The 15,706-nt window shown below is 37.8% G+C and overlaps 1 protein-coding gene across 1 annotated transcript in view; it reads left to right on the top strand.

The window, feature by feature from the left end:
* Nucleotides 1-2,505: 2,505 nt before the first annotated feature.
* The window catches only part of SH2D4B (SH2 domain containing 4B), a 64,839-nt gene continuing 51,638 nt past the window's right edge, over nucleotides 2,506-15,706 (top strand). The window contains exons 1-2 of the mRNA XM_061373779.1: nucleotides 2,506-2,701; nucleotides 14,722-14,881. Coding sequence (XP_061229763.1) covers nucleotides 2,518-2,701; nucleotides 14,722-14,881 — 344 coding nt within the window. The 5' untranslated portion in view covers nucleotides 2,506-2,517. The remainder of the gene's footprint in view (nucleotides 2,702-14,721; nucleotides 14,882-15,706) is intronic.

Raw genomic sequence — 15,706 nt, 5'->3', positions numbered from 1 at the left:
CCTCTTGGATTTTCTAGCTCATAAAGAATCATAGAATGGTTAGGGTTGGAAAGGACCTTGAAAAAGAAGCATAAGTCTTAAACAAAACTTAGCTACGTGTGAAAGCAAAGAGAGAGAATTGATGGAAAAACTGCCACCCATGTGAGATTTTGAGGACCAGATGTTCTGAGGCAGAGTATCTTGGTCAAGAAACTAACAGCAGAAGTAGAAAGATGTGTCTTTCTACTTATGTAGGATATTGTCTTATATCAGATGGAGTATTTCTTTACTTTCCTTACTTCCCCTTTGCATTTTCACAGTTTTCTATTTTGAGGTTGTTGCGATCCAAAGAAGAAAAGCTATGACAGAGGAAATTGATCAGATTCATCACTGTGATTAGATGTCAACACTACCACATCTGCCTTTAAAAACCAACCAAACAAAAAAAATCCCACACAGATTAATTCCACTTGATCATTTGGTTACCATTCTCAAATATTTTTGGTGAATAATCTTCAGGCAGTGGGTGGTTTGTGAAGTATCCATTTCATCTGCTTGCTCTTGCTATTTTTGTTGCATGATCACTCATTGAACATTGCCAGTAGTTGCCTGAAAAATTGTTTGTGTGCTGTCTTGTATCTCTATCCTGATCTATTTCTGCAGCTAAACGCAGTTCGGAAACGATTCTTCTTATTATGCTTAAATGCACATAATACTTGATGAAGAGTTTGTTCTTTGTGCTGTGGTCATTTCTGATCAGGATTTGATTTCTGTTCTGTAGAGTCAAGTAAAATAAAATAAGAAAGATGAAAAATGGGTAGAACAGCAAAACTGCTTGCCCTGAAGCCTTTGCACAGGCGAGTCTTTTTCAATTAGTGCCAAAATGTGGAGCCACAGCTCTAATGTAATTGAATAAAAGCAGAGAAAGAAAGGCCAAACCCCCCAGGCTCTCCCCTTTTATATCTGTCCAAGTGAAATAGAAGAAAGAAGCAGTAACAAAGTCTTTTTTACCCAAGGTTTTTTCTTGCCAAAATGTATTTCTTAAAAATAAAAATAAAAAATCATTTTATTTCAGGAGACAAAATCTGTACATGAGAGAGATCCTGAATTGCAGAACAGCATGCATGTGAACTGAACTCTGTAAAGCCCAAACATAATGGATTATGAAATTCTATTTTATCCGAAGGCATCACTCAAGTATAACCTTTGGATTCATATTTCTAGGTGATACAGTGTCTTCTTTTGAATTTTAGATCTGATGTAGTTTCTGCCTATATTAAGATGATAGTCTTTTGCATACCTCAAAAGAATGTTGCATGAATAGATGCATTAACAGGTCAATTTTTTTGAATATGAGGATCATGGAAGTCACAAAAGAGTTCAACAGATACCCATCTATAAAGCAGGTTTCTTGTGAAGGAGTACAGATCTGCTTCTGCTCTATATTCTTGCATAACATCAAGCAGTGGGATGCAAATGTAAATGTGATCTGTGATCTGTTATGACTTCAGTTTTTGGTGTGTTGTGGTTTTGGTTTGGTGTTTTCTGGCTTTATGGGATTTGTGTGTGTGTGTGGTTTGCTTTTTCATAATGAAGTGGCTGTTCACCCCGGTGTGAAAATAATATTATTTTACTGCTAGAATTTGCTTGAAGAGCAACATTGTAACTTTCTCCAGTCACACAGTTGAAAAGGAATTAACAGCAGGACTGGCATAGTCTGCATGAACTGCTGAGAACTTATTCTTGTTTAATTAATATTCATTTATTATTTATAACATGATAACAAGATTCTTGTGGCTTTTGTTACATCTACTTTTAATTTTAGAGACATTTTAATTAGTTTGCATGACAATATTTGTCAACACCAGGTAAATAGGACCTCTAATATGACCTACTCTGTTTAGACTAGTTACTAGGCTAGGCTGGGAAATAATATGCAAACCCGTTTCTCCTCTCTTACCAGATCAGTTCCCAAAGTGACATAGATATTGTTGGTGTAGGTGATACCTTTAACCATGACATCACTTTAAACCCCTGGGCGACACGTATACCCTTGGGAGTGAATTGCTGCTGAAGGGAAGCGTTTGAGCTGAAAGTCTGAGACTTTCTCTACATTGGATTTGCTTCTGCTCAAGGGAGCTCAGCTGATGGGTTCAGTCAAGAATCCCTTATTTTCACCATCCTGCAGGCAGGAGCACTGAAGTGACTTTTTTTTCCTTTCTCCTGTCCTTTTCATTTTTTCTTTCCTTATCTTTGTCTGTTACTCCCCCCTTCCTTTCACTTGACACCTGTCTCTGCCTTTGGAGGATGCGGTAAGCAGAGAACTCTGCCCCTGTAAGAGACGAGGAGCAGAATATGCCTGCACAAAGAGGGCCACAGCAAGAATCAAACCTCTCCTGGGCAGGCAGGTGTAGGAGAGCTCCGTTGCTGCAGGCTGCTTTCTGAAGTGCTGTCAGCGGGGGTCTTGTCACTCTAGTACTAGAGTGTATAATTGGAAGCAGGTTTCTCTTTTCTGCCTTTTTTTTTTTTTGAGTCATCATGCTGCAGCAAATTTTGCGTGATATGTATATTGACCCTGAGCTCCTGGCAGAGTTGAATGAAGAGCAAAAGCAGATCTTGTTCTACAAAATGAGAGAAGAGCAGCTGAGGCGATGGAAGGAAAGGGAAGAAAAAGCACGAATGGAGGAGGCCATCTTGAGAACGACAGCGAGGCGCAACCAGAGTAAGATTTGTCACCTCCTTCTATACTTAAGAGATGGGGATGGCGGGCATGCAACTGGCTATGGTGCAGCATGCTTCTGGAAGAGATTACAAGGAAGAGTAGCAGCTGTCCCCATAGGCAAAAAGACAGTCTGGTGCAGCAAAAGTACCACATTCCTGCTCCCTGTTCCTCAAGGCTGGCTCTTTCTCCAGGGGAGTAGTTTAGCATGGGAGCAAATGGAATTGTTCTGAAGTGCCTCCTTCAATCAGGAGTCAGTACTCCTATTGTCTTAATGATAACAGAGGTACTACGACCATGTTTGTCCTCCAGTTCGAAGGCACTTTTCTTCACCTACCATTCCCACTAGGCAATCACCTACCATTCCCAAAAGGCAATCTTATCTGTGCTGTTGGGGTTTCTTGACTTTGCATTAAATGTAACCAGGTGGCTGGAGTAGGAGATAAATTCATAAATTTGAGTTTGTTATTAAGGGCTGTTTGCAAATATTATGTGATGTCAGAACAGCCATACCATATGAAACTAAATTTCCAACTGTACTAGTGAACACTCTCCAAAAGATTATGTCTAGGGAATGGGATAATAGTGAGGCAAGCATGTAAAAACAAACTGGCAAACAAAACAACAACCAAAAGAGAGAGAGAGAAAAAAAAACCACCAAAAAAACCTCAACAAAAAATACAAAAGTGTTTTGATGCAATATGTAGTTAAACTATGGAGCTCCTTCCACAGGCTGCTATGGATGCAAAAAAAGGAAGCAAGCAAAATCATGGAAGAAAACACCAAAAAATAACTTCCCAGATGTCATTTCCAAGTGTCTGGTCTTGGGTGCAAATAGTTTGGGATCAATGGAAATACTATTTCCTTGCTCTCTTCTCACAACAAGTGTCTTCCGACTCTCTCCATTCAGAGGATTGCTAGTCTGACTTAAGATAGAAAACATTTTCATCTTGGAAATGTCGGCATAGTAATTCTTTACCCAACAAGGAAATGTCACAGAGATATGTCAAACACTCATTTCCCTGTGAAATGCCAAAGATCTTATCCTGCCTTTAAGTCTATTAAAACTTGAATATTCAAAATTTCTAATAATTTTGGGCAGCTGATTTTACGAAAGCACTCTAGTAGCTCTGCAGTGTTTGAAGCATTGTTCATCTTAACACACCCATAGTAGAAAGCTTAGAGAACCTCAGTGCAAATAAATTATTGGGTTCAGTTGTCAGACTTCTTCAAATATTGAGAGCCCTTGAACCCTACAAAGTGCCCATGAGATACTTATTAAATCAAAGACTATTATAAAACTAGTTTCCAAGACTCTATTGAAGCATTTTGACCTTTATGAAATTACTCTAGAGTAAGATACAATGGTAGCCTTAAAATAAAGGGGGAATGTTCAGACCACCCTGATCGACCTTAATAGGAGTCTAAAAGGTCCACTCACAGATGGCAAGGTGTACACTGGAAAACCTTGTTCTGTTTAATTTCTATTTTCTTAATGTCAGTGTTCATACTATGTATGGTGCTCTCCTAAGAGGAATAGTGTCAAAATAACCTCTCTCCTACATCACAAAAACTTTGTTTATTTTGATTGATTTGTAGATGAGAGGAAATTAAAATTCAGTTCAGCTCCACATACTAAAACAAGATATCTTATATCTTTGAGATAATCTGTATTATGCTCATTCTTTGAGGAAGACAGATGCAGAAAAATATAACTGCAAAATTATTTGTGATGATTTTTCACAGTGTTGGCACCTAGATTTCCATATATAAATTATACAGTAGACATATTCAGCTTCCTACTACAGAGACCATTTTCTGGGTAATTAATTTTCTGATTTATAAAGAACAAGAGAAAGGAGAGCAGCAGACTAACCTATAGATTATATTTGCTCTGACAAAAGTATTCACAAATATACCTGGAGTTAAATTTCACAATATACCATTTCCATTTTACTGTCTTAAATGGCCAGTTTAAGGTATTGCTTAGTTTTGACTTTTGCCCACTGCTAGAAACTTCCTACTTCCTTCATAACTGTACTAAAGAATTGATCTTACTGATTTTTTTGTAGAGAAGTATTTGATTCAGATTTGCAAGTTAGAAATCTGGTTCTGTTGAAAATATATTTTTGACTTCCATGAACTAATGTGGGCCAGTTACAAAAGAAAACTTCCATCTTTTAGGCATGCTGGTCATTAACTATGCAGATTACAGATTTCTGCTTACAGTTCCATAATATGCTTATAAATGGTCTCATAATGGAGCTAGTTTCTTGTTAAAAAGATAAGTCTTACTGTGCAATATTCTTGCCTATATGACTCAAAGGGTAAGAGTAGATGACTGTAGTAATCCTTTCTTAAACGTGATTCTTTTTTCCCCTTCCCTAAAAGGCTTTTGGCATCAACATTTTTGGACCTTCAAGCTGCTTAGTTTTTCGTTTCCATAGATGTATAAGTGAATTTCCATTCTGCCCCTGCTACACAGCATAGAATATAGAGGGTTTTATTCCTGTTTAAAACTAATGGTTACCAGGAATTTCAGGCTACTGCAATTACATGTTCTTTATTCCTTTGAAACGGAGATATTTGAGCAGTTTCACCTGTAAGGTTTTGGTTTTGACCCTCTACTGCATGGCACAGGTTTTATGTTTGGGCTATTTTGTTGAAGCCAAGTGTTACTCTGGCTTTATAGAGATCTTTGTAGCCTGTCATATAGCAGAAAACAGAGGTGAGACTTTAATATCCCTCATGTTGTGCCAAGTTTTTGAAATTTTCTGACAGAATATATACAAATATACAGTTGTATATATTTGTGAATACAACATAATATTTGTATAAAATATTTTTTTTTTTACTAATTGAATCAGAATTATCTTTATAGGATTACCTTTCAAATCCTTCTAGTTTTGTCATAGTTTGAATAGCTATGCATGAAAACTTTGCCCCACTTCTTTGGGATGGGATGAGATAGGATGAGATAGAACAAAAAGAATTAGTGAAAGTGAGCACTTCTCTAATTAAAAATGCTCCAAAAAGTGCCTGGCCTTGATCTGGATTCCCTTTCTGCAATGGGTACAATTCTTCATCACTTCAAAAGCTGACCTGCAATGGTACATGTGAATCCAACAGCAGGAAAAAGGGTGGATTTTTCAAAGCAGCAGTGATTGTGAATCAAATTCTGATTTCCTACATTGACTTGAGGATATGGGATTCTTGTGCAAGGTTTAGATATGTTGTCTTGCAGAAACCACAGTTACAGAACTGGGGAGGAAAAATCTATTAGAATTTGAGCATCATTTGGGTCTTCTGAAAACTGCAGTGTTTAGTGCTTATTCAGGATTTAAAAAGTGTTTTGTACCTTTAATTAAATAATGACTGTGGCTTGTACTGAAGTAGCTTGACAAGTGAGTTGAATTCTTGGAGGTCTATCTTCATTTCATTTACAAATTACTCCTGGGCAGATCTTTCAGGAACATACTTTAATTGTAATAAAACAGGTTGCCTTTTCTTACTGTGCTAAAATCATTAAGGGAAGTCTCCTCAAAATTTAAAAATCCCCTTGGGATTTGCTGAAAGTTGACTGATGGGCAGCTTTGCAATTTACAAAGAAACATACCTATTTGATTAGGCAGGAGCCCTTTAACCACTAGAGTTGAGCTGGGAGTAAGCGAAGGACCCTGCCAATTTGGATTTTGACTTGGATGCAATATCCAGACCTGTCAGCATACCCAAAATAAGATCTCAAAAACAACTGAGCGTTAGGTAGCTGAAGGACAGACATGTGGGAGGGAAGATAATGCTAGGCTGCTACTGCTTATTCTGACATTTATTTATTGTGAACTGCAGCTCATGATGTTCATACATGATCTATTTGTAAACACTCTTGCTTACCTGTCCTTAACAAGAGTAGCTGTGCGAAAATTAGGTAGGCTTATCACAGCACAGCTAGAAAAGAATTTATTCATCTGAATCACATTTGTGCTAGAAAATCACTAGAGAATAGTTGAAGTTATTTGAAAGTATTTCACGTATCACAGGCAGGTGATTGGAGAATAGATCAGTGCACATGTGAAGGCCAGTGAATGCGTGTGTGTTTTGATGTGTGTATGAACAGTGAGGGGCTGTACAAGCAGTGATATTTTTTCTGGTTTTGAATTCAGAAATGTGTTCCTTGTTTATACTAAGGCCTCTCCACATGCTGGTAGTGCTTAGCTATGATTTTATCTCTTATAGAGGTATGCTTCTGGCAGTATTCATTCTCTGTCTCATTGGATGTGAGTTTAATGAGAAACATCAGACTTGAGTGTTTCAGAAAGAGCTCTGTCTTTTGTTTCCAATTTAGGTACAACTGAAAAAGTAACAGGAGAATGTTAGAATAATTTTTATTAGGGGAATAAGCCAACTAATTTGAAGTCATTGGAAAAGTTTTTCAATATAACATTCACAACTTGTATAGCAGCTTGTGATATGGTGCAGCTTTGTTAGTGCTGTATACCCTGGGGCCAGAATTCACCTGCTTGGAGTTCATGCTCAGTGTGGCTGTGTACTGAGATACGGTTAAACAGCAGCTTCTAAACTGTCTTTTCACTTCTCCAAACCTGGGGCTAGAAATAGACCTCCCTCCACCATATGACCTAAATATGTACCAGATGGAACAAATCCAGGGAGCCTTCTCTGCCTTCCTAGGATTTGGATCCATAAATCTGTGCTTCCTCTTATATCCTGCCCTGCAGCTAACTTCTCTGTTCTGCAGAAAAGTGACAGCAGAATTTTGTTGGCTACCTGGGCCTTATTACATTGGATTGATCCTCAACACTCCTGTTGTCTGAACATCTGGCATCAGCTGCTTTCTGAGAGAGGCTATTGGGTTAATTGAGCCACTGGCACAGAGAGCTTTCCTGTGTCACTCTGCAGCATTATGTTCCTCAGCCTGTCTGGCCACAGTGGTGTTAGATGGGCTTTCTTGTACGTACTAGTGCTCTGGTAATGATATGAGGTTGTGACTGTCTGCAAGCTCATGAATACTTGATATGGAAAAAGAGCAGTACTGTAGCCAAGGAGAGAATGGGATTCGCCCTATCTAATTCAATATTTCCTTGCTGATTTTGCTAGTTTTTAGCATAAATGACTAAAATATTCAAGGACAAAGACACTAGGGTTTGATAGCAGGATCTGGAAGACATGGGAAAGTTCAATGGATTCAAGTCAGCAGTGGATTTAGCCAGATGCTGGTTGTTGTTCAGTAATATTCAAGTGCACTTTTATGCTGTGGTGCTAGAAAATCTGCCTGTAGTGGTATAGTTCTCCCTGATTTTCTGATCCTGTGTGCCTGATAAAAGGAGTCAGAGCAAACCTGCCATGCTGCATTAAGTAGTGGAGTCTAGTGCAGAAAGCAGGTTTCTGTTCATTCTGTGGCAGAGAACACTTATCCTTCTGAGTTTCCAAGATATCCTGAAGTAGCCATGCAGACTTGGGTTTTGTTTATTCTCCATCAGTGGGAAAACCTGGATGATTTGTGATAGCTCTGTGTGAGAAACTAAGCCCTGTCCATGATTTTACAGCCTTTGACTGATCGGATGTGTACCTGCATGCTTATACTATGAACAGCGAAACGGTCATCAAAACGGACAGACAAGAGACTACCTTTAGATTTTACGTGGAGTCAAACAATGTCTTGAAGAACAAATTCAGAATGTTATCTCCCATTAGAAAGTGGGAAAATCACAAAATTACTTGTTACAGTGTGCCTTGGCCAGGGAGCCACAAAAATATCTGGCACGTACTAGATAGGGACTGCAGAAATGATATTTTATTTCTGTGTTGTTGGGGTTTTTTTCTTCTTTTTAGGTTTATAATATGCAAATCTGTATCCAGATCTTGCATACATACATACCATGTGCTAATACAAGCCCACATACCTTTGGGTGTTGCATACAGTTATCTTTGCTTCATTTGTTAATTACCATAGTCTTGGGTAATTGTTTCCTCCCTTACTGTTTGCTCTGTTCAGTCACGCTTTCTTTATTTGATCCTGCAGGGGTATATTGCAGCATAATTATTTCCATGGTAACAGGCTGTAATTCCATAAACAGAAGATTGAGTTTGTTATATGATCAGGAAGCAGCTGGAGAGCCATGAAGGCTGATTTTTCAGCAATGCTGAGATCCTGCAGCCCTTATTGATATATTCATATAAATTGGCTGAATTTCTTTCTACCTCTGCAAATCCTCCTGTAAATAAAAAGGCACACAACACAGTGCTAAATCGGAGGCTTTGGAAACTGAAATGTTGGGGGGATGCTGTAGAAGTTCAGAATTTTTCTTTATTTTCTTGTTGTTTTGAAAATTAAAGTGAGTGGGTTTTTTTAATATATTCCTGAAAAAGAGGTGTTCATGGTCCAATCAATATTAGCAGGGGCAGATCACACAACTAATTATAGCAGATCTTCAGTTTATTGTGGGATTATGTTATTTTCCTTACTTTCATCATCACTATCTAGTTATTCTATATGGGTTTTCTAATGGATTTATGGCAGTTAATGTTTGGAAAAGTGCATTCTGTCCTTTTAACAGTATCTCCAAAACATCCACAGTAACTTCCTAGGTTTTCTCCTCAGAAAGAAGTGAAATTATATGTGTGTGTTTGTATTTAAAAAAAAAATAATAAAAAAAATTAAATAAATGTGTGTGTTTGTATTAAAAAAAAAATATAAAGAATTTAAATAAATACTTTACTGGGCAGGCCTAAGGAACTAAAAATAGCCTAAAACTCACAGTCTCATTTTTGTCCTAATCAGTGTGTTTCTAACACATATCCTGAAGCTAATGAAACTGAATGAAACATTATCTATCCTGCAGGCTGTCAGAAGCCAAAAAAATAACTTTTTCAGAAAGCCAAGGGTAAAATCACATGTAAAACATGTTGCAGTGAGACCAAAGTATATCACATATCTAAACTCCAAAAGAACCAAAAAAACCCCCATCCCTACAAACAAACCAAACTCAATCATATGTGGTTTAGCTCTTAATGACAAAAGTAGACCAGACTGATTAGCTTGATTTCAGCAGTGAATGATTTATGTAGCCTGTTTCAAATGCAGAAGAATTTTCTAGCACAGTGAGAGAAAAATAATATTGTCTACAGAGTCAAAGGATATTTGTTTGACTACAAAGCTTTCCAGCAGGTAAGGAAGGAGAGTCAATTTCTGTTGCAGAGATCTGTAGCTTCCAAGCAGGAAAACTAGGGGGGGAAGCCCCACCTCAGAGAAACAAGGCTGTTCATGGAAATAGCAGACTCTTTTGAAAAAGTTCCAGCAGGCTTTGAAGGCAATTCCATATTTCTGCTGTTATAAATCATTGATCTTCTAATTTTTTGAATTTACACTTGACACATCCTGTAATATTCTGTATGATAGAAAGGCAGTCAGGGTTACTTGGTGTGCTCTGTCATTTTGCCAGACTAACTGGGCAGACTGTGGCTAAGTGACAGCACAGCTGGGAGACTTGACACCAAATCAGGCTTCTAATGCTCCTTGGAGTAGTTCCCTTGTAAACACTGGAGATGGATCACAAGTGGGAATTGTTGGGGATGCTGTAACCATTAAAGTGATGCCAAACAAGCTTGGAGGAAGGAAGCTGACTCCAGCAGTATTCCATTTTCTCTGATTACTGTTATTTTTAAAGCACTTTTAATTAGAGGCATGCATGAAAATGAAGCCAGATATAACCCAAACCCACAAGAAACAGCCCAAAAAAACAAACCCTGTAAAACCCCCAAAGCCAGTCTGTGGTTCTACTCTGTCCTGTTTAGCAGGGGCATTGTAAGGCCCAGCTCTCCTTGGTGTAATTATTTGTTTTAAGCCTTAGTCACAATGTAGAAGTCTGAGATGATTGGAATTGGAGCCTGAGTTAGCCTGAGCATCGCATGCATCCAGAATTCCCCCTCCCCTGTGCCTTCACATGCTGTTTTTCTCTCTTTGCCAAGGTGGCTGGCAGTGTTTGTATTTTCTGCCAGCATTCAGCCATGGTAGAAGTGATACCCTGCTTAAACCAGAGACTTCCTGAGGGTAGCACAAAGGGCAAGAGCATCCTGTGGTGCTGTATGCCACAACTCAAGGGTGCACTCCAGCATTGTGTGTGTATATATGAGATTAGTAATGCTGCTGGTACAGACAAGTAATTCTTACAGGCAGGAGCTTTGAGTTTACTATGGCTCTCCAGGGCATTGTTTTACACTTTCATTGCTGCTTTTTCATTGACTGCATAAATACAAACAAATAGAAAACAAGATTTGGTCTTAGTTTTGATTGTGTGTGTTTATATGTGTTGGTTCAGGTTGTAGGTTTCCAAAAAAAGTTTTCACTGTGATCCCTTTGTGCTGCAAATTTGAGATACCTGATTTTGCATTTGTCTGGAGTAAGGAGCAACATACAGAAACAGACTTAGTAGTCTCAAATCAGTACAGATGTAGGTTTAGGGGAACTCCATGAGAAATACTAATTCAGGGAGACGATACAGTTAAAAAGAACTGCAAGAATTAATATTGCCACCTTTGTGGTACTACAGAGTTGTTTTAGGCAAAAAAAAAACATAAAAATTTTATTTTTATATAACCTGTAGAATTCTGCAGCAAATAAATTGTTGGTCTGAACAGTAGAAATGGAAAGACTTGGTAAATTATTCAGTATAGTTTCCTGATAAAACAGTGTTTGTTTTTGGAACATTTTCATTTCTACTCTCCAATCCAGACTAATTTTGACGTCCTAATGGTAATTATGTGCAGCCTGCCACAGTTTCTCCAGGAAAAGTACTTTTGTGGTCAAGGTCAAGACTGGGGCTCAGGAGATTTGATTTTTATTTCCTGACTCTGCATCAGGCCTTATGACTGGGCTCAGAACCCTGCTTCTAAACAGGAAACATGAGGTTCCCATGTCTCTTTCTCACCTGGATTTCAAATTTGCTTAGGCAGGACCTTTGAGATGCATCTTAAAGCAGGAATTATTTTTGTTAGAGTCAGACCTGAGCAGAGAACACTTGTTTTCTAAAAATATTAAGGAAAATAATTTACTGTACTTTCAGCCCAGATCTTGCAATTGATTCCAGTTCAAACATGCATGCCCAGAGTCATTAGATTAGAAAAGTTGACGCAGCCCACTATGAATTTGATTCTGCAGGCTGCAAAGACTTCTTATATGGCAGAAATTTGGGTTTTTTTTACAGTGCCAGGTTTTCTCCTTGTGCTGCATATTTATTTTCCTTCACTCTCATTACTGAATGTTGTTCTGTGCTAAGAAACTCCCAAGTTTTGTGATCAGATTGTACAGTAAAGCTCTTCCCCAACTTCATGAAAAGTGTAGGTTTAAGGGAAGATTTACATGGGAGCCATTTCTTGAAGTATAATATAGGTTGGATATGAAAAACCCTCCTCTTCTAAAGAAAAACCTGAATAAAGGCATATGTGCTCAACTTGAATTGTTTTAAAATCGTACATGTGGAGATCTGTCTGTTTAATGCTGAAACTTCAAATTGCTGGATTGCTTTATACTGCTATTATCTTTCAACTTGATCTATGGGTACATGTACAGTAGTATACTGTACTGTAGCATACAGTAGTTTGTGCTGAACAAACCATAACTTATCATGATGTTTTCAAAAGAGTTTATACATCTACTATCTATAGCTTTAGAAGAGAGATCCATTGTGTTAAAAAAAAGTGTATAATTTCTCAAGATGTGTCTACAAATCAACAGTTTGTTTTATGGGGCTGGGTAGTAACGAATAAGTTGTGTCTCTGAAAAACTTATTAACAACCCTTTGGCAAAGAAAACCTAGAAAGAAGCAAAGATAAAATTTCTCTGCTTACCTAAAAAGTTATTTTTTATCCTTTCCATCTCATAAGATCATAAATGAGCAGAAGTTGTCCCAGAACACTAGCAGTATTTGGTATCTACCAGTTATAAGTTAACATGAGGCATGTTGTTTGCAGTGTTCTATTTAAACTACTAAATAAGGAGGAGCAACTAAGATATTCAAATTCCTCCCAGGTAAGAAGACATGGGCCACTTTTAAAACAAAAGTTGCCATTGGTTATGTGAGATCAGTACTCCTGGGAAATCATTCATACTTCTCAGGATACTTTACCATGAAATGCAGCAGGTGAAAACCTTGCAGGCAAATACTGATATGGCCAATCAGTTCTCAGCAGACACTGTTCAAATGTTATGTTGAAAATGTTGTGCTGACAAGAACACAGAAATATACAGAACACTAACTGTAGTAGAATACATTCACATTTATAACCTGAGACATAATCTGATAGGCTGTGAAAAGAGCAAATGCTTTTGAGAGTTATGAAGGAAAACATTATTAGCTTAGACTTCTACCCTCCCCCCCTTGAAGTCACTACCATTAGGTCAACACTGGGAATTCTTATAAATCACATTTTTTAATTTATACAGAATATTGGCTTTCATTGAGAGATCTGATATTTTCATTGCCTTCAGTTCATATTGTCAACACTTTTGAGTGTGGGTTGGCATTGGCACTGCCTGCTGTCAACAGCCCCACTTCATTCCCTCCTGCAGTTTTCTCTCTTCAGTCCCGGGATGTCAAAAACACTTCATTGATTGTGCATCGGGAAACTTAAGCTGGTTAAATGGATACTGTCCTATTACAGAACAACAGGTAGTTGAAGGTAAGAATAGCTAAGCTGATGCTAACAGAGGATGATGTAGAAAGAGAGGAAGCAGAGACTGGCCATGCAAATAAGACCAGGTTTCTTTTAACTTTTGTGGAAACAATAGAGAGAAACTACTTAGAAAAACAGAAGACTGTCCACTTCTTCATGTTTTCAAATGAGACAATATTCCTTTTAGAAGCTATGTGGTGACACACTATTTCTTAACTTCAATATTTGGATAAGAGGGGGAAATCTAATGAACTGCAATATACAGGAAGTAAAATGAACTGCTGGAACTTTACGGCCTTTTAGCCAACATTCTTTAAGATAAATCCACTGTCCATGGGCAATGGTCTTTATGGTGAAATCTTTAGTGAGGAACAGTTTCAACTAATTTGCAAGAAATAAAACATAAAAATGGATGGATAAGAGGTGTTTCTACCAGTTCCTTTTATGAATCTGTAAAGTGCATAAAATATCTATGAGGTATACATACAAAAGCAGGAGAAAAAAGTCCGAGCCACGCTAAGTCAGGTAATCTGTATGACAATTAAAATATATTTAGGTAAGATCTAACCTTGTGCCCTCTGTAGTCTCCAGAAATCATATGGTTGGCTCTTGGACATGAAGGTAGACCAAATGTAGTCTATTTTTCAACAAGAACTCGGGGTTTTTTTTTGGTTTTTTAAATCACTCTTTACTGTCAGCACAGTAACCATAGATTTTTGCACTGCAGCTTTTTATGAAAATTGAACCAGAAACTTAATCCGTTTCAGTTGCCTACCTGAACAGAAAAGCCTCTGCAGTGTTGAGTGGTGTGCTCTGAGTATGAAAGCTCTCTGAAGCTCCTCCTTCACACAGTGGGAGCAGGAAATTCCTGTCTTGTTTTTGCAGGAGTTCCAAGGAATTCTCTATATGCTCAACACTCGACATTCTCTGTGTCCTGAAGCATTACTAATCACACAATGTCACTGGTTATTGTTGTCTGTCTCTTTTTTCATTCTCTTCATTCATCTCTTACTGAGTGAAGCAAGAAAATGTATTTCTAACAATTAAAAAGGGATTATAATACCTAAATTCTGGGAAACGCATTTCAGAATTACTAATTTCTTTCTTTTGTGGGACAGTGAGTCCTTTAAGATTGTGTTCTGGAGTGGACAGGCCCTTTTTTTCCCCCTAGCATCATAGATTGGTCAGATACGAAAATTTCATCCAAGTTCTGTTTTATTCTGAATTGTAAATTGCAAGCTTAATGTTTCTAAATTGTGGATTTCTCATCTTCTATATCCACATAATATTTTGAGCCAGTATTTGTATTTTTTATTTGTTCTTGGTGGCTGTTGCAGGTAACGGCAAACATGTACAGTGGCTCCATGGGAAGGACGGTGAGGTCTGGGTCTGGGTTATGGGAGAAGCCCCAGGTGACAAGCCATATGAACAGATATCAGAGGAGCTAATAGCAGAGCGAGCCAGGCAACAAGCACAGAAGGAGGCAGAAGAAATATGGTGAGGATTTAAGAATCTGAATTCAGGGTCCACTTGGCATATTGGGAGACATGGCCTTGTAGAAAGGCAGCAGGTAATGGTGGGTAAAACTGGTAAGTATGTTTTGTGAACATTTGCTTTCACTTATTGTGGCAAGTTTTTTGTAGCATGTGAAAAATGTATTTTTATCAAATACTGGAAAACAACAAAGCCCTCTTTCACAAAAAAAGTGAAGCAAACGTTTTTCTTTTGGGGAATTTTCATAAACCATTGACCAGTTTCTAAATAAATAAAAATGAAACAACCTTGTTTTGAGATGATTAAATTAGAAATGTTTGCTTTATAACACATCTATGCCCACAATGGGGATTTGGTACAGTAAATCCTTTCTGAAATTGATTTTATTTGCATATTGCTTGTATTAATTCTTATCCCAGCAGTTAAGAAACTGTGATTACATAAAGTGTTATGCTGGTATTTCCAGCAGGGCCTCTTCCAGCTTTGTGAGAGATTCAGAAGTGTTTTGGTGCTTGACATTGTCAGGAAATAGGCCACCTGCCTACTGCACTTCCTTTTGTAGTGCAACACTGAAAAATGACAGTTTAAATATCAGATTATTCTAATTGTACTTTTAATGTGAGATTCTTCTTGCTTATAGTGATTGCATATTTAAGTAGGGATTAAAAGCTGCAGCCTGTGCTCTGCATTCCTTTTACGTTGTCAGTACTGATAAAAAACCTAGTGTAAGAATTTGGCAGACATTTGTATTGATATTTGAAGGACAATAAATTCCCAATCATACTTTGATACACTGACAGAAAAACACCTGTTTTTCAGCCAGGGAAG

This window comes from Neopsephotus bourkii, unplaced genomic scaffold (assembly GCF_033783945.1).
Source record: "Neopsephotus bourkii isolate Nb327-2 ecotype Australia unplaced genomic scaffold, CSIRO-AGI_Nbou_v1 NB_1634, whole genome shotgun sequence".
Lineage (NCBI taxonomy): Eukaryota > Metazoa > Chordata > Aves > Psittaciformes > Psittacidae > Neopsephotus > Neopsephotus bourkii.
Note: the sequence above shows the minus strand (reverse complement) of the source record. Positions and strands in the feature narration are given on the sequence as shown.